The sequence below is a fragment of the Neopelma chrysocephalum genome, unplaced genomic scaffold (assembly GCF_003984885.1).
Source record: "Neopelma chrysocephalum unplaced genomic scaffold, ASM398488v2 Primary Assembly neopelma1_22, whole genome shotgun sequence".
NCBI classification, from domain to species: Eukaryota; Metazoa; Chordata; class Aves; order Passeriformes; family Pipridae; genus Neopelma; species Neopelma chrysocephalum.
The window spans coordinates 23,300,868-23,325,908 of NW_020897689.1; the positions used below are offsets into that span (position 1 = coordinate 23,300,868).

Consider the following 25,041-nt stretch of genomic DNA (forward strand, 5'->3'; position numbering starts at 1 on the left):
AATAAAGATTAATTTCATGTTTATGTAAATCAAATTTGTTAGTCTCTTAATTCTGGTAATTTCCTGTGAAACGCTGTAGTTAACAGAGAAAAGAAGTTCCTGCACACTTATTGATTTGATTTTTCTTTTCATTGAAAAACTAATTGCATGGGTGGTTTATCCTTTCTTACGATGATCAAAGCAGCTTCAATAGCTGTGATAAAATTGACAAACCTAACATTGAAGCATGGAAGAATAGCTTGAGTGAGAAATGGAGCTGCGTTTGTGTGAGTAGAAGGGAAATTCTCTTTTCATTGAGATTAGAAAAAAATAATGAAAAAAGCCTCCTTTGCTTATTTAGCAATAAAATCTACAGTGTGCTGCAGGCTCATGCCAAGTATTTTTCTTCTCATCATTACCACAAGAACCTATTTTGTTTTTTTTTCTTTTCCTTTTTAAATATTCTCTTCTTAGATGCCTGACATCATGGTCTTGATTTTCTTTCAGACTCTAACTGTAAACTAGAAGACAAGGCAGAAGATGGAGATGTGCTAGACTGTAAGAAAAGGCCGGATGAAGGGGAGGAGTTAGAAGAAGAAGCTGTGCACAGCTGTGACAGCTGCCTCCAGGTGTTTGAGTCACTGAGCGATATCACAGAACACAAGATTAGTCAATGTCAACTGACAGGTAAACAATACTTATCACTTTGTGGCTTTGTGCACTGTTCTATTTCTGATTCCCATCCTCTGCTTCTGATCTCCTTCTTCCTTCCTCAGTTATTTTATTCCTGCACTTGAATGCTTAGGTGAGACCTTTATAAACGGATTTTCAGACAGAATTATACTGTAAATGGATCATTATAAATTTCCTTAATACCAAAGGATATATGCTGCTGTGTGTATTTTCTAGATTCATACTGTACAGCTTTCTGTACTTTGCTTCTATGTGTATATTCCTAAGTCACTTGTGAATGCAGAAGGTCTTTGTAAGTTGGGTTTAGGTATCATAATGTCACATAATGAATGAATTTGCACAATGGCATGTTGCAGATCTGAGCTGGATGTTGTGTTAGTCTCGTCTGTTAACTACAAATTACTGTACAGTAATCAGTACCTGAAAGTTAAGAGGAGCAAAACAAACTCTTAGAGGGGAAAATAAAATCTCAGGTTCAGTCAAGGAGCAGAATGAGTGCTGATCAGATACTACTGAATTGAGTAGAGCTGGATGAATGGACCTGTAGACCTCCCAGATTCCTCTTCGAAATTATTGTAGACAGCCCCCTCACTGAGAAAACCCCAAGAAATCTGCTGAAGTAGTTTTGCCCTCTAAATTTCATAGGTCTTCTGATGGTTCACACTGTAGATCCAAACAGACTTGGTATCAACAGAAAGGCATTTGTATTTTTTTAGTACATATTACTTTTGGTTTAGCCTCTACAGTGTAAAATGTATTTATTGTGTAGTGCAGTTATGTTAAAAACCTTTCTTTATTATGGCTTTTTTCTTAAGTAAGGAAAGCCATCCTTCCTGTTTGCGAATGCTTTTAGAAAGTGCGTATGTGCTCATGTTTGGAGAGCTTTCTGAGATAGCTTTGGTTCCAATGGATTCATAGGCTAAGCCCTGTCAGAATGACATAAAAGTCAGATAGCAGTACTGCTCTTGAGGACAAGGTGTGAAAAGTGAGCAGAGGAAGAATAAGTGGGCAGGAGAAGAAGGAAAGTTGAGGAAGTAATGTGAATTTGTCAAGTGATTTTAATCCTCAGTTCAAATTATGGAAGATGAAAATCTGCTGCAGCAAGAAGTGTTTCTTTTATTAATATAATGCTTTGCTTTTCTTGCCTGTAAAATGTTTTTCTGACTTAAGATACAATCAGTTCTGTCATTTTCTAATCACTCCTACAACCTCTAGCATGTATTTGTCTACAGTGCTCATGGTTTCTGGCAGTAGGGATATTCTCTCCTGACTTCAATAACTTGGATATTTTTCTCCCATTTTCTTCATGCCTCTCTTCTTTCTTTTGCTCTTTCTGTGTTGAAAAATTAGTGGCTTCAGCTTATCTTTTCCTTCCCTCTTCTAGAAAGCACTCCCCCTGCCCTGATCCCCTGGAACTCCCATTTACTACGTCGGATCCCATTTATTCATCCCTGGGTTTTTTTACCTTGATCTGATACAACCACCTCTCCTTTCTGGTTAGCTAGTTGCTGCCCCTTTCTACCAAGTGTTTTCTCCGCTTTAGAGCTGCAAGCAGAATGCACTGAACAGTGCTTGCACAGTTGGATTGAGAAACTGAAGAAAAGCAGGTGGGGGGAGCAGTAAGTAGGAAGAATCGCAGAGCGCTGCTCCTGAACACAGCAGTTCTGGCTGAGAGCAGTGTTGCTAAATGGGAGTGAAAATAAGTATCCTGGATTAGTCAAGTTGGGGTGCATGTGTGAAGGTAGGAATATATTTATGATAGCAGAGGATGGGGAAATGAAAATGAATCTTGAAGGAAATTGTTTAAGTTCCTAAAAATACCTTTACCTCTCTTTCAAGGAAACTTGTGATAATGAATGGGTAGGGATCAGACTGTTTGAAAGCTAATGAAGTGAACAAAATCTGAAATTGCACACCCTTCTGGAGTACAAAGTTGACAAAAAGCCAACTGTCCTCTGTTTCTAATTATAAATGACCTAAATACACCCTTAGAGTTGAAAAAGGGACCTGAATGGCATGGCTGGAGTTGAGGATTTTTTAAGCAGACAAATGCTAAACAGGTAGTTAGTGAGGTAAATTTGATGCAGGGTCCTAAGGTGCATGTATGACTTCACACTAAGAATACAACATTTAAGAAAACCTCATTGGTTTAAATTATTTTTAATTAATCAGTGACAAACAGTTGACAGACATGCAGCTTCCCTTTCTTTTCTGAAACCCAATATATATTTGACAAAAACAAAGGTTGCTTTTAGCATTTTAGGTAAGCTCTTTGGGCTCTTTCTCTTGGACTTCCAGAAGTGCCTTTGGGTACCATGCTCAAAAGGTTTTTTAAAATGTGTGCTGGTTGCACCTCCCTTGCTCCTCAGAGTCTTCTAATGCAACAGGGTGTTTCTTCATTTCTCTGATTGCCTCCTTTTGGAGGAATCCCAGTCCCAGAAATTAGGAGACACCCTATGGTGTCTACTAATATGTCTACAAATATATCTGTCACTAAGTTGCTAATGAAAGCCAAGAGGTTTACAAAATTTACTTTTTTCTACTCTATTCTGTTATTTGGATCAACTTTGTGGAGGAGCGCAGACCGTGTCGTCTTATCATGATGTAAGATTTTTCCAATCTGTATCTCAGGTATGGAAGAGTTGCCCAAGATGTCCATTATGTAAAAATGCCAGAGCTGTCAGCATCTGAAGTTCACATTTGAGTTGTGAAGCCCTCCAAACCCTGATTTTTCAGATGGCTGAGCCATACAACTTGTCTGGATTTTACTCAGCTTCGCTGAGGTGCTCTGTGAGGTGCACAGGGAACTGTGCTTCAGGTATTTATGAATTGCATATGTTGATCCAGTTGTATGGTCATTTTCAACAAACAGGATGGCAAAACAATGGCTTAAGACAACCCTTTAGTAAAACCCTGAATATCAAACATGAGATTTGAGTGTCATAGTGCCTTGACAGTCCCTAGTTCTGCCAATCTTGTAATATGCTTGAGAATGTGGCTAGACACTTTTTATTCTCAAATTGATACTGAAGCTTTTAGTTTTTGCATTTGAAATTATCAGATGTGTTTCTCTGAATTTTTGAAGTTCAGTGGAAGGAGTAAAATTGCTTTATTGAATCTTCATTCTATACTCTCAACCAAAGATAGGAATGGGGAGAAGGGAGCTGGTTTATCTGGTTTATTAAACAGTGCTCCCAATCTCTCAAAGTGTCAGTCACCCCCACCTATTCAGAGGATAGTGGAAGATGAGAGTTACTTACAACTCTGTGAGATTTAGCTCTCAGGTTCTTGAATTGCTGTTCTCTTGCAGGTTTTTTCAAAGGAGGAGAAAAAAATTCTCCCCAACTGGTTCCTTTCTGTAATCTGTTGTTTGAATTGAACTCATGTTCTTTTTTCTAGAGGAGGGCATAGCTACTCTTTTATCCTAATGTGTGCGCTATTGATCTTTTCAATTTGGGTCTGATCCAGTATCCATTGAAGTCAATGCAAAGATTCCCATTGACTTCAGTGGGGGATGGAACAGGCCCTTCATGAGCTATTTAGTAATATTTTTTGCTATCCTCTGAAATTCTTGTACTGAAGCTTTCTCTGAAAAGGTGATGATTTATTTATGTTAATTGCTGACAATTCCTGTGATGTTTTTGGAATACAGATAATGGATAAATGGGGGGAAAAGTCCACAAAATGCTTTGCAATACTTGTAACCAAGGACAGATAAGATACTGAACTATATTAATTTAGCCATTACAAAAGATTGGCAATAAAAATATGGATTTAATAGTGATTCTGTCTGATGTTAATGCTTTTTATTCTTCCTGCAGCATTTCATTTAATAACTCAAGCCACTTGCACGTTGTCATCCTCTATGTTGTGTGTATAAGCAAAGGGTCCAATTAGCATGGCTATGAACCTGATGCCTTTCTAGTATATGTTAGTTTGGATCTCACTGTAGGAACATAGATGCAGGATCAAATATGGTGCACTACTGATAAACCCTCAACTGCACCTTCTCTCCTTCTGCCAACAGAAAAAGAAACTTGACCTTTTGCATTGCTGCCATATATGCTGTTGGTAGGGCACAATTTGTCTGACACTTTTGCTAATTGTCTCCAGCATGAGTTATAATCTCTTTTCCCTGCACTGTTTATTTCACCTTTCAGCCCTCAGAGATCCTACTTTATGAAGTCTCCCGTGTATATGTGAGACATGTATATGCCTCTGCACTGGCTGGCTCTGTGTTCAGAGGTGTTAAGCTCAAGCTTGGTTCTTTTCAATATCCTGTAGGTTGTTTTGGCATCAGAAATCTCAGCTATAACCAGAGTAATACTAGAAGAACGAGCATCATACTTGCAGCGAACATGCCAGTCTAGTTGGCAGAGTTGCTGAATAACTCAGCATCAGTGGACATCCTGGCACACAAGACGGCCATTTCCACCTGAATGTCAGTAGACCCCAGTGCATGTTACAGGACTTCCCTACTAGCCTTGTTGGCACTACAGGCTGTAAAATTTGCCTGAAAGCGGACTACTGAATCCTATGCAGTCCTAGCTTCAAGGCTAAGGGTATTCTGAGGTAAAAGACATGAGGTATTTCTCCACTGGGAATATTTATTTTACCTCTAAGTGATTAGGTAAACTTAGTTTTATGCTTTGGGCTCTAGCTTAGTTCTAGAGCTCTGACAGGTTGAGTAAGTATGTCAGGTAGAGCTGATAGCCATTCCTGTTATCCCCTAAGCTGTTTCTGATGTTGAAAAGGTTACTGGTTATCACTGTGTGTCCCCTGCCAATGAAGGGATGCAGTCATGCCCTTTAGCAGTCATGCCATGTTCAGAGATTCCTCTCATATGCCATCTGAAAAGAATTCCATCAGATGTATTAGGGGCCCATTGTTCTGAGTGCTGGTCTCCATCAGCACGGGAGTATCACAACGCTGGGAACTCCTGGCTAAGTCAGTATTTCTGTGTTTCTAACTATGACCAAAATTAATTTTCATCATCATCATCCTGTGTGGTTGAGAAACACCTTCTTGCATGTCTAGAAATAAGAGCTTGTGCTACCTGACAGCTTCACAGACAGCATTCACCACGAGTGATCATGGACTTACCAAACAGGAAGTGATAGAGATTCCACTGTAATGGTTTCCTTCTCTTTCCTCTTTTCTCTTTTTCCTCATGCCCAGAAATCTTTCATCTTTCTGAATGTGTTGGTAATGCCAGGACCATCTCCTTCACTAGAAGACTTAAAAAATTTCAAGGGATTTTGTCCCAAAGGTTGTATGCTGTGCATAGTGAGACTACAAGATAAAGCTTGTGAACACTTGGTGTTACCATGCTTTGATATCCCAGATAGAATTGCTCTTCCTGCTAGCAAAAGAATCCTAGAACTGGCCAAATATATTTCATTTCTTGCCATTATTTTTTCAGTTTTCCACTATGTGTGGAGAAAAGATAGAGGACAAGAGTCCTTGGTCATTTCTACAGTACAGAGAAAAATCTGAGCTTGATAAAGGTGCTTCTGAGGACAAGGACCCTAAGAAGTTAAATATATGATGCACCAAAAGCATATTCATCTGCCTCATTGCAGTTGGTGGCACACTGCCAAGCACTGTTTGCCAAGTACAGTTACTTCACTTGAGAGAGCCACCCTGTTTCTCTTGAGAGTTCCTGCACCAAGGACTGCATATGGATTTTACATTAAACAGTTATTGAATGAAAGACAAACAGTGTTTGAACTGGAGACTTGAGCTCAGGCCTCTCTTTTTCTTTAGAGGGCTTTCTAGTTGCTGTATTAGACACATGCTTCTAGTTTTCTACTTGCTTTGGACTACAAACTTCTGACGTCCTTTCCACAAAATTGCATTCTGTTTGACAGACAGTGGAAAGCAGACCCTCACCTCCAGTTTCTTGTCCCAGACAACATACATGGTATTTCAATGTGCTTCTTTGAGTTTTCAAGTTGCCAACTCGCATCCTTTCAGGATTATGTGGCCCAGAACCCATATTGGCAACTCTAAATCCTTGGTATTTAGGGGAGAAGGGGGATAGGGTGGTAACTACAGTCTCTGTATCCAAAGATCATAATTTTGAATTCAGAGGGCAATGTAAAGTCTGTCAGTGGACTTGGATGGAAGATTTAAATGCATTACTGAATGGTCAACACTATACAGAACCTGCCACACAGAATTTTATGTGCAGAACTGCATGCTCCTATGGAGAATAGAGGAAGATCTTGATAGTTGTGTTCTTAGATTTTCATATGAAAATTCTGAAAAAATACTTCTGTAGGTAGCTCCTACAGAGATGCTCAGACATGGAGGGAACTTACAGGGTGGAGCTGGAAGCTGTGAAAGTAGACTGCATAGCCTTCTTGCTTTTCTTCAAAACCTGTGTGCTTTATCTTTAGGAGACAATAGATCCATGATGAACAGCCAACACAGGCATAAACCCCTCCCCTTTTGCTTTGAAACTATTAAACTCTGCTGTTGAGATTGTTAATCAGTCATAAAACCAATAGATCTTCACCTCCTGGGTGTTTTAAAAGCAGCCTGTTGCACTTCCTGAGTTGTCTGTCAGTGACCTCTTGTAAATGAAAGCAGCTGATGATCTGTATTATGGAACTGTTATTCTTGACTTGGGGAACCCCCGTAATAAACCTGTTCACAAGCATTAATTGTGCTAGAATTCTTGCTCTGTTTGGAGGTGGGAGAGGAAGTAAGCAATGTCTTCCAAGGAGGTTTGAATGCTTCCTGTATATCTTTAATTGATAATTTTTTTCCTGAATTTTTCTTATTTTCCTCTTATTCTAGCCTGATTTTCCATCACTAAAAAAGGTTGGTTATTTTCTTAGTACATACTAGTAAGCATAGTTTTGTTTGGCTTATCTACTCCATATGTCTACCAAGGACTTCACACCATGTGAACCTGAACTCCCAACCAAATGGCAAGATGCCGGATCTGATCCAGTGTCCCTGCATGGGTGAGGGCACCATTGCCTTGCTGAGTACCATGGACAGAGACACCTCCTTGCCAGCCCAGCAAGTATTAATCTGCAGCAGAAACTGCTCAATTGGAGACTGTAGTTCTCTCATTGGCAAAGGGGTTTGGTGTAGGCAACCCCAGTGCAGGGGTTACCAGATCTAATTCTTGGTAGAACTGTGTCTCTGCTGTGTGCTGTCTTTCACATTTAAATAATCTGGCATCATGTTTGGAGCTCTCAGGGCTCATCTTGCAGCTCTTTGAGCCTTACTGGGCAAATGGAGTATGGCAGCAGAGTTTGTCCAAAGTGCTCTTACACACCCAAAGTATCCAGTCCTGTCTGGAACATGAATCCAGTCATCCTGGAACTTGGCAATGCCACACTTGAACCAAGCTTTTGCTCAAAGGTTCCCAAGTAAATACTCTTTCACTGAAGATATAAGTGAATACTGAGGACAACAGTATGCTGGTTGGCAGTGTGTTAAAAGACATCATGTGTCTGTCACCTACAGTCTGTTTTAGAATCATAGAGTCATTAAGGTTGGAAATGGCCTACGAGATTATCGAGTCCAGCCTTTGACCAAACACCACCGTGCCAACTAAACCATAACACTAAGTGCCACGTTCAGTCATTTCTTGAACACTTACAGAGATGGTGACTCCACCACTTCCCTGGACAGCCCCTTCCAATGCTTTTCACTTTCAGTGAAGTAATTCTTCCTGTTTTCCAACCTGAACCTCCCCTTGAACAACTTCAGGCCATTTCCTCTTGCCTTATCACTGGTTGCCTGGGAGAAGAGGCTGACCCCCATCTGGCTACAACCTCCTTTCAGGTAGTTGTAGAGAGTAGGGAGTAGCTCCCTAGCTTCTTCAGAGTTGGTTCAAGTGCCTCCCTGGCACTCTGTTGAAAATCTGCCCTAGCTAGATCCAGAACTTTGCTTATTACATTGACAGTCTGTTGTTCCATTTATTTATAGCCACTGCTGGGTGTTCTAAAGGTCAAGCCGTTTCCTCACAGAACATTTCCAAATGGGCAGTACAGGGCATCTCTCTGCATTACTGTTTGGGTACTGTGACTTTCCCATTGAATATTAACTTTACTCTCTGAGTGTTCAAGTGACATCTCCTGCCTGTTTCAGAAGAGGGTCCAATTTCTGAGATCTGCCAGGTGATGACATGAGGTAATCCATTGACCTTTATCAGGCATTCTGTGCAGAACGTAACTGCCAGTGCTCATTCCAGTTTTGGGAGAGCAGTACTATAATCACTATTTGATCTATGCAGCTGAAATTCCTAATTCTCATTGTTCAGAAAAGATGGTTGCCTGCAGGGAAGGGAAGGGAGGGGGCAAGGGGAATCATCAACACTGGCACATATGTGAAGAAGAAAAAATAGTCATTACTTACCCTATGATAACTATGTTCCTTCCAATTACTGTTGTAATCAATATAGATCCTGTGGCCAAGCTTGTCTTGCTTTTCACAATCCTCAGTAATACAGACTTTGAATTGTAAAGCTGCTGCTGATACAGGGTCATAGCTACCCTGACCTTTTTTCAGTACATGGGAATTCATGTGTATGATTCCAACAGGCACAGTATTAAAAATAAAATAATGATTGTCTTGCATGTATGCATATATATACACCTACAGTCCATATTGACTACAGTGTTTCAGAGAATCAACTACTGTGGAGTAAATAAATACCTTTTGTTTATTTTATGCTTCTATTTTATTGGAATATATATAATATATTGTCAGTGTATTACAAAATGGATCTTGTTGCCATGACAAATTGTTCTTTTTAAGTGGTGAATTTCCTGCACCTTCTAAAATAATTTTCTTGAAATACTTGCTGTTTTTATTATTGGTGCTTGCTTTAATTACCATTTAGAAATGAACAGAATGGGAGGTACAACAGATTATCATTACTTATATGTTCAGCAGTTAAATTCATAGCTTGAAAACCAAATGTAACAAAATGCCCCACAGCTCTTTAACACTTTGCTTAATACAGTTGTAGAAAAACCTTAATTCATGTTTATACAATCAGTTGTAGAGTTTTAAGGCTTCCGGGCGATGTGGTAGTTCACTAACATACCACCTATGTGGGCTTTGTTTATCCTTTCAAGCATCATCTGGAGGGTCTAAAAAACCCACTTTTCATGAAAAAAAGAGAGTAATTGGAGGAGAAAGGTCTTTAAAAACATTCCAGTCCCTGCCTGGTCTTGGCATATTTTCCTGTCTGAGGTGGTTCAAAGTCACTTCTGCTTCTGTACTCAGTTAGAAGGAATTGGGTTAAGACAAAGAGGAAGCATATTTTAATTCACCCAAAGTGTTCTGAGCTATACCTTGTGCCTTTTGAGAAAGACACCTTTTGCATTAAATACTCTGTTGTGGAAATCCAGTGTGATGTTCAGATAGAAATTTAGCCCTGACATGAAGTGCTGCATCTATGGACAACACTGGAACCTGCAGTCCGTTTTACTAAAGCTCCTCTGTCTTTTACATGACACCAAATATGCCATTATTTCCAACTGTTCTTCCAAAATGACTGAGAGTTTAGGCAAACTCTTTCTTAGTGTGAACCCTTCATATTCCTAATTTTATATCCCTGTACTTATACTAAGAGGTCATAGTCCTTAGCTGGGGATATCATTTGGGAATGCTGTAGTGTAACTGAGATCTATGACCTCTTAATAAGCATCAGGAGCAAGAGATCGGGATCATTCTACAACATGCCCTGGGGGTACTTTCCCTTCAAGAAGGCAAGCTGGAACTGTTCAACTTTTTTCTTTCTTTCAGTTTTTTACCTTCAGGGGGAAATTGATCGATTTGGAGATGATTATTCCATAATCTCTGAATTTTTCTCTTCTACGCTGCAATGGGAACTCCTTGAAGTTTAAAGGGATGAATCTCTTGTGTGCACTGTGGAATGAACCCAAGGAGTTTATGGGGACAGCAGTCCTTTTTGTACAGTTAGTGTAGTTGTAGGCAAGTTTGGAAATAAAATACCAGGAGGATCTGTGGACAGAAAAGGGTAAATTTGTTATTAAATTTGACTGACTAAGTGTGATCACTTCTCTCAATGGATGCTTCATTTGGGATTTATTTTCTGGGGAGGAAAGTGGGATTTTCCCAGAAATGTGGGTATATTAAAGGCACGGTAGACATGAGAGTTGTCATTGAAGCAAACTAGAAAAGGTGAACTAGCAGCTGACTTCTAAAAAATTCAAACTTGTCAAAGAGTATTTGTTATGGATTTAATAACAGCATGAAATGCTGGGACTTTATCTGTGAAATTTTGGTTTAAATTTACTCTTAACAGTGATAACAAAATCAAGTTTTATACATGTACAAGTAAAGTGATTTAATATTTTTGTCTGTAATAATTCTGAAGCACATAAAATGCCATAAATTATTTTGCCTTTATGTAAAAACAAGGAAAGTATGCTTTCATGACAGGGAACAAACTGAAGCACCTCAAAATGTCTTTTGAAATAGAGTTCTACATAAGATAATGCCATGGATTGGTGTTTATAATGTGATATATGGAAATATGGAAATTACTGAATATATGGAAATTACTTTAAAATTTCATAAAAATACCTGTCACTGGTTTATTACCTCCCTCACTGTGACCAGAATTGGTGTGTCTCGTTTGTTTTACTGCTGGATCCCAGCAGGAAGTGCAGTCTAATGACTGAAGGAAGGTTGGGTGACTCATGCGGGGGAGGCTGGAGAAGGGTCAAGTTTTTCAAGTACTTTGCAAGCCTTCTACCAGCTGAAAAAGCAAAGCATGGGGAAATGAAATGGCAGTTGCTCATTCACCTTTCTCTGACAAATGCAGGCTTCAGCATGAATGCATAACACATCAGTTTTACTGTTAACACATTAATTAACATCAGTAATTTTTCACGTGTATGTGTTTATTTCTTCTTGTTGTTATCTGACTTCAGTTCGTGGCCAGGAGTCATTCTTGGAGTTTTGCAAAACACTGAGTATGTTCAATCTTTCCTGTAAATTCAGTTTCTAAGCAACACATCTTTGTCCTGAACTATTTTAATATGTCAATAACCATAGGTTTATGTGTGATTCTAATTACTCTTCTAAACTGCCTTTGAAATACTTAAAGCAGGTTTAATATTTGCTTTTTCTGTCATATTATGATTAGAATATTGTGTATTGCAGGACAATCTTTTCTTCACTAGGCATCTGTGTGTAGCCTGCTGGAGAATGTTCTTCAATTTTTGTCCATAGGTTGTTGTCTATAATCCTTGCTTCACTAAAACCAGTGGAAAAATCACTATTATGTTCATTGAGGGCAGGATTTCTACTAGTGAGTTCAAATTCTCATTCTGTTGCTTTCAGGATTCTTCTCCTTGGCACCCTGATCTCTGCCTTTCCATCACTCTGTAATTTAAAAACAGTCAGTGCTTAACTAACTTATTTCCAAATAACAAGTCCCAAACAAGTGACAGGCGGTGGTATTAACCCTATAGTTACAAACAGTTTCCCATGGCAGGTAAGTTTGAAAGTAGAAAAGCTTCTGCTGTCTGACATGATACCAGGTTCTCTGAAAAGCAAGGGCTGAGAAAATGGAATAATGCAGTTTATCTTATGAAAATTACATTCTGCCTCTTTTGTGACACTCTCCACCTGCCACTGTTGTTGATTTTTGTCTTGTCATTTAGTGTACTTGCTACTGATACTACTTTTCTGTCTTTGTTATCTTTATACTTTCCATTCTCTTACTGAGGGTTTCTGGAGTTCTGCTTTTATTTCTGTTGCCTTTTTCACTATCAGCAGGTCAGGTATCCCTGCAGCTCTCCATTTGGCTGAGAAGGGTGGAGATGATTTTCTGTCATGCTGCAATATCCCACTGCTTCTCTCTTTCTTGTCTGTTCTCCCTCCTTTTGCACTCCACTTTTCTTCTGTTTGTTCATTTTTTGCCTCTCCGATCTCCAGAGTAGTGCTACTATTCCTATTGGGTACTTCAGCAAGAATAGCAGAGTGAAACTCACTCAAAATACCTGGTTTCATTCTACATTCTCTGTTGGACTCGATGGTGTTTTTTATAGGAACCAAGAACATAGCTGCAATTTCAGGTCTACGGCCCATCTTGTTATTTGCACAGTCAACCATTGCAACAGTCTCATCCTTGATTTGATCACTTTTAAATTATTTTTATAAATGCTCCAGCTTTTGTATAATGTTTCTTCAGGAACACGCCATAGTGGATGCCGCTGAATGTATCACAAGTTCCCAAATCGTAGGAGCATTTACCCCTCATAGGGTGGGACAAAAGAGTGTTTGGAATTCCACAGAGCACGTTTTTTTGTTAATGCAGGCATAGCTGACCCTGGCGTATTATTGAGGGTGACTTTGTGTGTGCCGACTTGGCTTCATGAGAGGCATGTAGCCTTTTCCGTTGCATTTCAGTTATTGGACAGTGCCTGAAGTGCTTAAAAATTACTTGTGCAGTTCTCCTCTATGGGTATGGAAAGAGGCCCAATACAAATTAAAGGCTAAATTCTACCTTTTGCAAAATTCATCAGCTTGGATATGAAATCAAAGAGCATCTCTGTATGCTGTGAGTCCCACACATTTTTTCATACAATGTTTTTGAAACTGCGCCTCAGTCAGTGGATCTGGGAGGGTGATGAACAGGGCTAGCAGATGTAATTGATTAATATGTGTTCACTGTGTCGGAATTGTTCTTTGCATGGGAGGAAACCTTATATTTTATATACCTGTAAGAATTGCACAAGGCCTTTCATCCTCTATGCTCCAAATCTTTTTTGCAACTATCTATCTACAATACCATTAAATGTAGCCAGCTTTGCAGAAAACAGCAGCTAAGACCCGTGAGACATAGTAGGGGAAGACAGGAAACTGTCCAAGAATAATGTGGCAAACCTCCTGCTCTTGTGAAAAATGCCACAGGATCTTAGCTGTCCACAAAAAGCAGTGTGACTTTTAAGATGCAAGTGGGTGGATTATTCCACACGTGCATTGTCAAAAACTGGCTGGTGCTTTGTTTTTCACGTGAGTAGTACTCATGGAACTTCCATGTTTCAGAATGGTATGACTCTTCCTTGTCACTCCTTCATTTCAGAAGTAACTGACAGCACAAGCTCTTTTACCACACACAGAGGGAGGCTGGCCACGATAACCCAGCCATAGCTGGAGAAACCGTTCTGTGTGCAAGGGCTGTCAGTCCCACACGTTCTGAGTCATGGGTTTGAGGAAGCAGCTCAGAGTAGTGTTTAACCCTAACGTCGTATTCTGACCCTCCCTTGTCTCCTTACCTCTGCTCTCTGGGAGCTCTAGCACAATATTTTGACTTGTGAGCCCAGAGGGTTGACTGTGTGGCAGACGCTTAAGGTAATTATGGGCTTACTTTTACATTTTGCTGTCAAATTACGTAATTTTCGATAGAGGGCATAATGTATGCTTTCTAAAACATACTCATCGAGGCTTGGGATTCTGCTTCTTATTACATAGCTTAAAAATCAGACCACGTGTTTTAGCAGACCCCAGTGCAATTGCCATAAAATACGTGTAGCATTCCACCCTTTCCTTCCATAACATTCTAGGACGTATAAGTACAGGATGCTCTGTGGAAGAAAAGTTTGAATTTGAAATCTTTTACTGTAATACATGGTATGTGTTTACCAAACTGTGGAAGCTCTTAGGGGTACAGGAAATGCTGTGTATTTAAGCAGTCAATATGCTCTTAGTGAATTGAGACATAGAATAATCATTCTTCCATCAGCCAAGTGTAGTAAATGTGGTTTGCAATCCAAATGTTATTTGCATAGTTTATAGGCTTGCCAGCTATTGTCTTAATGAAGTATATAGTTTTATCAGGACTATATGCCAACTTGTGAGGAGGGGGAATGGGAAGAGCAGAGATCAACATCTTTTACAAACAAATGAAAAAGAAAATTTTATTATTTTACTATTGACTAAAAATAACTGTAATTTTCATTACAGTTGCATTTGTTCACTGGAAGTGAAGAAATTGTACTTTGAATGTAAAAATGGTTTTTAACATTTCTTCTGCTCCCATGGAAGTGTCTTTTTTTGGATGGAAGAGATACATTTTTCAGCAAGCATCTTTTTCTATAGAAAGATGTTGCAACTTTTGTCTGGCTCTAAGTTGTTCATTATAGTATCCTCTTTTTCCTTCTTTCTTATACATTGCTTAAAATGCTAGATAAAAGATCTTCTTTCTTACTGCTTCTCAATGAGCAGCTAAACCAGATTGAAAGAAGAGTCATTTCATGTTAATTGCATATTAGCTTTAGGGACATGGTTCCAATATAGATCTCTGTGGTTGTCTTTTGTATAATACATTTTCTCATAAAGGTGTTGTATGTTAAAATTCCAGTATAATTATGTTGTATGTTTCAATTAAAAGTATGCTTTGCAATTAGCATTTTTGGTTGCATTTCATCTGTGAGAAACATGGACAGTCTTTTTTTCCCCTCAAGAAACTGTCCATCATCTCCAAAAAGTGTCTATATTTGTGCATGGATAAGTAACCTACACTTGTGAAATGCTTCTAAAATAGCATGTGTAATGTTATATCATTGTGTAAGTAAAGACTGTAGCATTCCTCTTTTTGCAGAATTTATGGGCATAATCTGGCATACCATATTTTAAGAAACACTAAACCTGTCTGAGGAAAATGCCTGCAGGATTTCATACTTCTCCCCCTATTTCTGTTGTTTCATTTTTTGGTTGGGTTTTGTTTGTTTGTTTTTTTTTAACACAGACTTGGCTTAGAATTGTGTAGTTCATTTGAAGTTCATGTAGCGAGTGTATTAATTGTTCAAAGACAGATATCTATATAAAGTTACTTTACCTTAAAATTTGCAACTACAAAACTGATCACATTAAAAGAGTCCTCTTATGTTCTGTGGCATGATCCTTCTGTATCCTGCACTGTTTTCTATGAGCTAGAGCAGGAAGAAGGAAAGAATAAAATTCCTATTTCCAATATAAAGCATACTTGGTGACTTGTTTCCTCCCTGATATTTAAAATTCTCTAAGCCTACTTTCTTAGCATTACCAGAACTACCACTGTTTTCTCTAAGCTGAGGAAGCATAAAGAAATTATTCCCAGACTGAAAGCCAGTAAACTTTAGGCTAGAATTTGCCTTTACAGGTAAAGGTAAGTAATTTCACAGAATATTAACCTTCTTTACATTGCCTCATTATTCAAGGCTGTGTCTTTCTAACTTCTTGTCTTCACCTTCCAGTTTTCATTCATTTTTTTAAATCTTTTACCTTTCTTCCTTTCTGTATTATATTTGCTGAGAATACAGAAGACACTTGTACTGATAGAAAGGGAAATGATGTGTGTTTGGTCTAGTGGGATTTTTTAAAAATAATTAATGAGTAGTAGAAACCCGATCATCAATGACTATTGTTTCTCATTTTCACGACTTTCATGTTATAATTATTTGTTTTTTTAGTAGATTCTTAAGTGAAAGAACAGACAGGGTTATTCAATACAGACTTGAGGAAGAAAGCGAGGAAATGTTTCTACTTGATTGTCGACAAGAAAATTAATACAAACCATTGCTCCCTCATGAAGAAAATATGTTTAAAGTCCACTCATTTCTTCCATTGTTAAGCCATGAGTAGATCTTAAACTATTTAAGATTACTGATCCTGAAAAGCCAACCTACATGCAAGAGATTCAGAGCTTCAGGGAGTGTATAGTTGAATCTGGAGGAGACCAGGTGAGGATAGATGAGTTAGACAAGTTACTGTTACTTTTCATTAGTAATTACTTACAGTCAGAATCCTCTGCTTTGTGCAGATAATTAGTAACGTCAGTGTTTTCATCCAGAGAAAGACATACAGTGATACAGCTTCTTTTTTTTTTTTTTTAATAATTTTGAACTTCCATTTTGCAGTGGTTGGTGAAGAAATACTGAATGTGTCTCAAATGCTGCCTGTCTGGGCTTTAGTTCCCAATGTGACAGTACATTTTTGCCTTAAGCCTTTGATGTATTTGTCCTCACAGTGTCTCAGAAAGGTTAGGAAGATCTAAGGATGCTTAAAAATTAAATAAAAAATGGACTTAATTACTTAAGGTGAAATACACATGAGGTTGTGATCTTGAAACATTTTATTTGCCTAAGACACCTTCCTGGCACACTTAGTGATCTCTTGTCTTGTCTGGTGCCCAGAAGTACCACTGTTTTCTCTAATCTGAGGAATCATAAAGAAATTATTTCCAGACTGAAAAGCAGTAAACTTCAGACAAGAATTTAACTTTACTGGCACAGGTAAGTAATTTCACTGAGTATTAGCATTCTCCACATTGCTTTATTCTTTTGACAATCTAATGCTTTACACCACTTCTTCCAGGCCATCAGTGAAGGAAACTTTTGCATATGAAGTGAAATGGTATACCAGGGAATTATTATTCAGGAATGCTCCACTTCCAACTTTGAGGCATTAAGATGCACAGATTATTTTAAAAGAAAAAGTAACACACAGAAAAGACATAGTGATAACTCTGCCTTGCGTATTCAGATTGTTTTTAAATAGCATCATGCAGTTAAAGTGCAGGAAACTACAGCTGGAGGTCCTCTGTTAGAGCTGTGAGGAATGAAGGATGTGAAGTGGAGGTTCTTTGTTCAGTGGTGTTGCGTTTCTCACTGTTCTTTGCCCTTTTCCCCTTGGCTTAGGGAGGAAAGAGGAATATATGGCACTCCAGGATGAAATTACTGGTACAACGCAGACCTTCTGATTTAATTAGAATTATAAGCTAGGCTTTTCCTTATACTATGCCAATTAATATTGTGTACAGAGAAGCAAGTCAACGGTGCATGCATATACTACCAATCATTTCCCCAACAGATTTCCATATGGCTGTAAACTAAACTGGTTTCCATGTTGTCCTTTTCCCATGATGGTTAACATCATTATATTTAGGATACAATATGAATTCTTGTGACTCTGAATTTAAACTTTGTGGAACTTGTCTGAGAAGTAAGATCTGGAGGTATAAAATTTCCACCAACAGTGCTTTGCTACAAGTTGATTTGAACTACTGGGTCCTATCCATCAAAGCTTCCATTTTAGAAAACATTTTATGTGAATCTGTCTTTACAAAAAGTATAGCAAGCTCTTATACAAATGCCTACTGTTTATAGGATTGTATTCAGAAGTGTGTCTCTTATTTGAGCTCTCAAATACTTATCTCTGCAACTCCAAAGTAAAGGATGAGGCTTTAAAGATTAGAGGACAACATCTATTAACTCTGGCTGTTTTGCATATCTATATACCACATAAATTTGTTCAAATTATTTAAAAGTAGGTATGCATAAAAGTATAACCAACATTTAGTTTACTGACCATAATGTGCTACTCATTGAGACAACATTATGACTTAGAAATAGATCTCCAGTCTAAGTAATTTTGCAGATGTGTAAAATGCCTTCTCTGGAAGAAACAAAAGGATGGCAAATCATATTAAATAAGGTGAAGTGAATAACATGATTGCTAAAATCTTTAATTGCTGAATAAATATCGTAATAGCTGAAAGGATGCAGAGGTACCCGAGATCCATGTCTCTTTGCAGTGAAAGCCAGCAAAATGGTCCTCTGTTCTTCCACCCTCATCACTGCTCTAGTTCAATCTATGAAACTTGTAAGATTTTAATATTGACATAAATAAATGTGACCAGACAAAACAGTAAACATGATTGTGTTTCTTTGGTTTTAAGTGATGCTGAAAGCAGAACTAGCATCCAAAATGAGGGAATAGAACTCTGGATTTCAATTTAGTCACTTCAACATACACAAAGATTAACCTTTTCTCTAGAAGTAGCAGTTAGGTATTACTGTGGCAGCCTTCTTCAGCCTTTTATTCGCTCTTACTTATTGCTGTTTGATAGAGCAAGTGAAAAAGTAAATACCTGATGAAAGGGCCTTGTGCTTAATGTAATAATCAGATTAGTTTGGGAACCTAAGTTATATCTGTTCAGAAACTTAGTTCATAACATGCATGTTCAGTGAAGCACAGGAAGGCTGAGCACAAACAAATAATGGACGTTCAGGCCCCTGTATTGCTGAAGTTACCCAGAATTTTGCATTATGGTTTGAGTATCAAAAGGGAAGAGGGTGATTAAGAAGAAAAGCTTATTTTATACAATGGAGTAGAGTGGATCTCAGTGCAAAGATTCTTGCCATAGTGGGCAGTAATTGTGTTATGTCTGTATTATATGGTATAATGCCATGCAGATAGTTTAGCTCTCTAAGAAAGAGAGTTGTATTTGCTTTCAAGTAAACAACTTCTCTTTCTCAGGATGCTGCTTTGGTTCCATGGCTGGCAAGATCCCCAGTAACTTGGGTATTTTGTGTTTGCTTTAATGCACACTGTGGCTGTGTGAAGTCTGTGTATTTGATTTGCAAGGGACAGAAATGTACTGGTTTCTGCTTAACTTGGTTGTTGATGTTGTATGTTGTCTCCATAGTGCGACAGTCCTTTCTTAGAGTCAACTCTTTGAAATACAAATTTCTGTGGAAAACAGAAGTTTCACATCTGTGTCCTCTGAACTTGGCAGATGCCTGAATCCAGGTGACAGCAGCTTTCAATCACTGAAGGCAGAGGTGCAGTTTATTTCAAATGCGTTGCTCATCCTGTAGAACTTGTCTGTTCACTACTGGCCTGCTGCAAGTTACAGGAGTGTACGGGTACCTTTCTGAACAAGGGAACAGATTTCTGTCTGGTAGCAGTACTTCTGTGTGTCACACCCTCATTACAATGTGTTTCATTTTATATTCCATTTTTTCTTGTTAATTTGATCCTGTCAGTAGTTAAAACCAGGTAATTTGATCCAGAAATTATATGAATCATCTATGGAGAATTGAAGTGAACAGAAATTTAACATGAGAGAGAGACCTGTCTTGCACCTGTTTTTCTGCACCAGTATACAGTGACCCTAGAGAAGTTAAACAAGGAATTTTCTTTTGAAAGAGAAGGCAGAAATTCTGCATGATATTAAGGCAAAAAGAGCCTCAGGGATGATCTTTCAATCACTGTGAGCTGAGAAAAGGCTCCAGAGCACCACAGTCCACTTTTAGTGTCATGTTGAAGAATGGAGACACAGTTCAAGGGTGTGCTATTAGTATCACCAACCCAAACTTCAAGTGTACGTACGTGTGATGGAAAGGACCCTGCTGTAGACAGCAGTTAATCTGCTGAGTGGTAGTAACATGAGAATAGTAACAGGTCTTTCCTTGAGATCTTGTTAAAGATAAAGCTTAAAAATTCTTCAGGAAATTCAAGTCATTGATTTATTTTCATTATTTTTGAGGTGGAGCACACTGACTATTTTTTAAATGTAAAAAATGAAAACAAAAGAGAACAGCCAAGGGAAGTATAGGCACTGCTGCCATCTTTATTATTATCCTGTGCCTCACTCAGGTGATGTTCACAGTTACCTGGACTACTATCAGATTCATGCCTCAAGGACATCTACAGTGCTCATGAGACATGGCTTTATAGAGCAGACTCACACAGCACTCTGCTTCAGAAATGAAGTGATTGCTGGCCAGGAGAAATGAAAAGGGAGCATTACATTAATTCCCACTGTAAATGTGATCTGGACCAACAAGCTGTAACCTGCACTGACAAGAAAATTAGCCTTGCAACTGTATTTTAAGGGGGAAAAGCATTTTTGGGTAAGATGTAAGGGAGTTTCCCTGTGGAGGTGTGGGGGATGGCCATGTTATAAGCGATAGGGTGAAGCTCTGGAATGGAAAACCATAGAATGGTTCTAGTTAACAACTTTTTTGAAGCATCCATGTGTCATTCATCAAACTTGCCTTTTGTCTGTCTGAAAGCAGAATAAACAAAGGAGATGGTCTCCTACATAGTTTTTCTCAGTGAAGTAGATAATCTTGGTTCACTGAGGGGAATATAAAAACAAGTCATTCTCGATGGCATATGCCATAATGAATGCTTGATTTTGAACATCTGAGGAGAGCATGCCCCTCCCCCTCTAAGCGACAGTCTGAGTGTGACACCCGCAGCTTCTGTGACCGAAGAGGCTGAGAAAAATGTTTTAAGGGAGGAAGTCTTGATGGCACATCAAGGTAGGTGTTTATAGACTGTCCTGACAAAAAGCTCTGTGTGAGAACAAATACGAGCTTGTTTTTTCAATTTATAAAGCTCTGCTTACCACGGTTCATAAAAATGGGAGCAGTAATTAGGATCAGTATGCAGTTGCTATTTAAACTCTCCACAATTATTCCCTACCTCAACTATAGCTTTCTTCCCCATTTTCTTTCCTCCTCCAGCACACTTCAGCCAAAACACAACCCACACCAAATTGGCCCTGCAGCATCAAATCTTACAGATCTAAACTGTGCTGAAATAAGGGAAACTGAATTCATGCAGTTGGAGGCTTTATACAGGACACCTGCCAGCTTTTCAGGAGCTAACCTGAGGAGTGTTCTTTGAGTAAAGCACCTCAGGAAACCTGTCCTCTGTCATGTGTAGGTTCCAGGTTGAGTAAGATTAGTGGATAAGAGCAGCACCATTAGGGATGGCTGAAAGGAATCTGAGGGTCAAAGTGGGTGACAAAACAGAGCAGTGATGCTCTTGTATGAAACCATATTCAGTAATGGCATTTCTGCCTCTTTTATCAGCTGAAGTTTTGAAGTGCTCTGAAGATGAAATTACGTAGGAGAATATAACAGTAATCTATACTTCAGTCTATAGATCCAACCATGAGAGCCTCTGACATAACACAAAAAGATTGTTTGGCCGTTGTTTTTATCTGGATGGCCCAAAATACAGAAACCCAGGAGGACCACAGCGCAACACCACAGAATTCAGGCATGTTTGCCCCTCTGGAAAGAGTCCGTGTGGTCTTTCTATGCCTCTGGGAACTAAGCATGATTCACTGCCAGTACACTGGATGGCTCGTCTTCACCTAAATCTTGGTCCTGGGAAAAAATACGTAGGTCATTCAGTGTCATTGACAGAAATCAGGAGAATGTGATTCTGCCAGCCATTTCTTCGTATACACACTCACCAGGAAGGATGATGTCAGGAAACTATGTGGCACCCCACAAGAAAGCACTCTTGGGTGTGCAAGCAGTAGTCATCTTGGGGGTAAAACAATACATGGAGTCACTGCATGACTCCATACATTATTTCCTCTGTGCCCATGGGACCACAGATGAGTCAGCAACAGTTCATGGTTTGCAGTAACAAAAGTAGCTGACAATTGTAACAAAATCAGTATGGATGCTTGGTTCTCATCCAGGGCCAGCGGGAGGTTCTCAACCAACAAAGCCAATGCAGTCTAGTCTATCAGGACATCTGTTGCTTATGAGGGGAGTATTGTAAACAAAGAACAGCCCTTTCTTCTTGTTTTATCTACTCATTAACAATGTGATGCCTTGTGAACCATAAACATACAGCTTGTGTTAGTTACTGGCTTTGGTGCTGATTATAGTGTTGTCAGATAGGAAGTCGCCTCTTTTCAGATATTTGCACTATTGTTGCAGGCCAGGCGTGGACCTGCATCACTGAGGTGACCAACTCTATTAGGGTATGATACCACTGATGGCTGGTTTTCAAACTCCATAATTTTGGACTCTCTCCCTCACACTGAAAGCTGTAAAACTTGTACTGAAAGACAAAAACCCACAACCGTACTATGCCAGAGGGAGACCACAGGAGAGACTGAGGCTGACACCAAAATGTCCTTTCAGGAGCAGGATATTTTTAAAATAAAAATTCCAAAAGATCATGGGAAGCAGATGATGTCATAATGCAGAGGAAAGGTCTCTCCCACCTGATGGAATAAATCTGTTCCTGAACTCCTTATCATGTGATTGATTTAACACTTTGGATGTGGGGGAACACTACCACTAGGCACTCGGGGAGAGAGGAGAGCTTCCCTCCCACAGTTACACCAGTCTTTCTAAGGAGATGAGAGAAAAACCTCGTAAGTCAAGTTGTGCATCAAAGAAAAGGATTAAATCTTGGTTGGTTCTGCCAGTTAAGTCCCTGAGTCATAGAAAAAAAATGGAGGGACCAACAAGAATAAGTCACTTTTCAAGCCTCATCTTGACTCTTATGCCCAGGCAGGAGAGAAGATTGTACATTTTTCACTATCCCCCTTTCTCCTCCAGATGGATTCAGCTAGTTGAGAAGAATAAGCGTAGTCTTAGAGAGGGATTTTATCGTTAGGCATTTATAGGAGATAGGACCAAATCTCTTAGTTTCATTGTGATGTTGGATCTACCTCTTCATCAAATTTCATTAAAAAGTCCTATTTCTGTTTCATTGTTCCCCTTTACTTGGTGTTTGCTACTTGGATTTTGCTGGTATTTACATAATAACTTGAAAGGTAACAGAACCATAATCTTTAGATGGTTAAATGTTCAGTGTTTGTGTATGAGTCCCCTTGACCCCTGTAAGACTTCTGCTCATCCAAGAGTACGGAGTACAGCCTTGTCTCTGGTAGCTCTCAGGCAGTGGTTAGGATTTGTTCTAATTAATGGGGTCTCTAGTAGGAATTATTCTGCATTTCCCAAATAAGTAACCAGTGAGTTCTTCTGTTAGTTCATTGTTCTGCTTTAATAGGGCTTTCAAACATTTCCTCTAGGCTTTCAGAGGAGAAGTTTTTTCAAGTACGTTATTCGGTATTTTAGGCTGTGCTCATCATTGCATTTTTTCTAATCAAAGCACCTTTTTGGTTATTGTGTATACTCATAAACTACAGACAGCATGCATTACATAGATTTGGCTGCTTTTCCATAGCCACTCTGAAAATTGTAAGCAAAATTGCTTTTCATTTTGCCTGACAGCCAGTTTTAATTTTATCCATCATTTTATCAGATTATATAACATTTCTGTTGTCTGCATCTGTCTTCTGACTGCTTTATTTTCTCTTCCTTTTTTCCCCCCATTATGTTTATGCTGAAAATATGAAAACAACAATAAAGAAGATACCAATAATAGCTTCTTGCAGTAAAAAGGGCTTATTAAAAGGATATTTTCTGCCTGGGTGAAAAAATTCCTTGAAAATATCATAAATACTTTATAACACACAGAGCTACACTTTTATTGTCTTCAGAACTTGATGGTCTAGAAAAGCCATTAAAAATAAAAACCAAACCAAACAAAAATGTCACATTTAAAAAAAATAATTAGCTGAGTTTATTTCACAGTCTGGTTAGGCAGATTACAGATGACATATCAAAAAAGGATTAAGTAACCATAAAACATGCGAGAGCTTTTCAAATCAGTCTGATGACAAAGCAGATACACTTTCATTTTGTAGAAAAATTACTAATACTGTAACATCCAATGGGCTTGGTTTTATTACATGTTTACAGGGCTCTTCATTGTGGTCCCAGCAATATGAAGAGCTCTGCAAACATGCAATAAAAACTGAGCAGATTTGATGTTAGCACTATTCATTGGTGTCCCTTGTAGCAGGGAACTTCTGTTTAAATAACCACTGAAGATGCATGGTGTGCTCCCTAACCTTGTATTCTAATGATAAGGAGCAGAAGGAGGATCTTTCTAGTGAAGTTTTTAGATCGTGTTTTGTTTTCTTTTCTATAAGTACATAAAGTCTTTTATTTAAGATATCCAAGATTTGCTGGTAAGGATGATTCATAACTGAAGTCCAGTTTTCCTTTGGGATAAGGCACCAGTGTTTGTTTTTTGTTTTTCTAGCATAGCAACTGAATTTCATCATTCATTTTGTCATTTAGCAATAGAAGACAACTTCACTGAAGAAGCTCACAGTACAAGTAAAATTGGAAGTAAATGGAAGCCATATGTTACTATAATTTCTGAGGTTAAGAAAAAGCTATAGTTAAGGCTATATGGTTTTTAACTGAGAGAGAAGTATACTTTGTTATCAGTAGTCTTGAGTTTGTAGGGGTTTTTTTTAATATGTATTTATTTTGTTAATGGTAGTTTGAAGAATGCATTATGCCCAAAGTGTTCAGAGCAAGGTTGTTGCCTGGCAGTAATCCATTTCTTAACTTATGTACAACTGTGGAGTTATTAATGCTAGTCAGGTTATGTGCAAGGATTCAGGAAAATTCTTTATTCCTCATTGACTCCTGACAGTTATTGTACCTAGGAACTGGGTAACGTGTTCTGAAGTGAGCAATTATGGAAATGTTTACTTCACTGGCTGCATGTAAATGTGTGCAGAGAATGTACCAGAATTTTTCCTTGGGGGTATTTAATTCTCTCCAGGGCAATGAAAATCAAATGATTTCTTTTTTTTTCTTTCTTTTTTTTTTTTTTCCAAAGCTGGGATGTTTTTTTTAAGTGCTATAATGCAGCTGAATAATGATGAATGCAGTAGACAGAAAAGAAATAGAG

At 38.6% G+C, this 25,041-nt stretch overlaps 1 protein-coding gene across 7 annotated transcripts in view; it reads left to right on the plus strand.

Annotated features, from left to right (window-relative positions):
- Window positions 1-25,041, plus strand: part of ZNF521 (zinc finger protein 521) — a 229,379-nt gene that overhangs the window by 23,785 nt on the left and 180,553 nt on the right. For all 7 annotated transcript variants that reach the window (XM_027675027.1, XM_027675045.1, XM_027674990.1 and 4 more), the window contains one exon: window positions 487-666. Coding sequence is in view for 5 of the 7 variants with exons in the window: in XM_027675045.1 (XP_027530846.1) it covers window positions 487-666 (180 nt within the window). In the remaining 2 variants the exon portion in view is untranslated. The remainder of the gene's footprint in view (window positions 1-486; window positions 667-25,041) is intronic.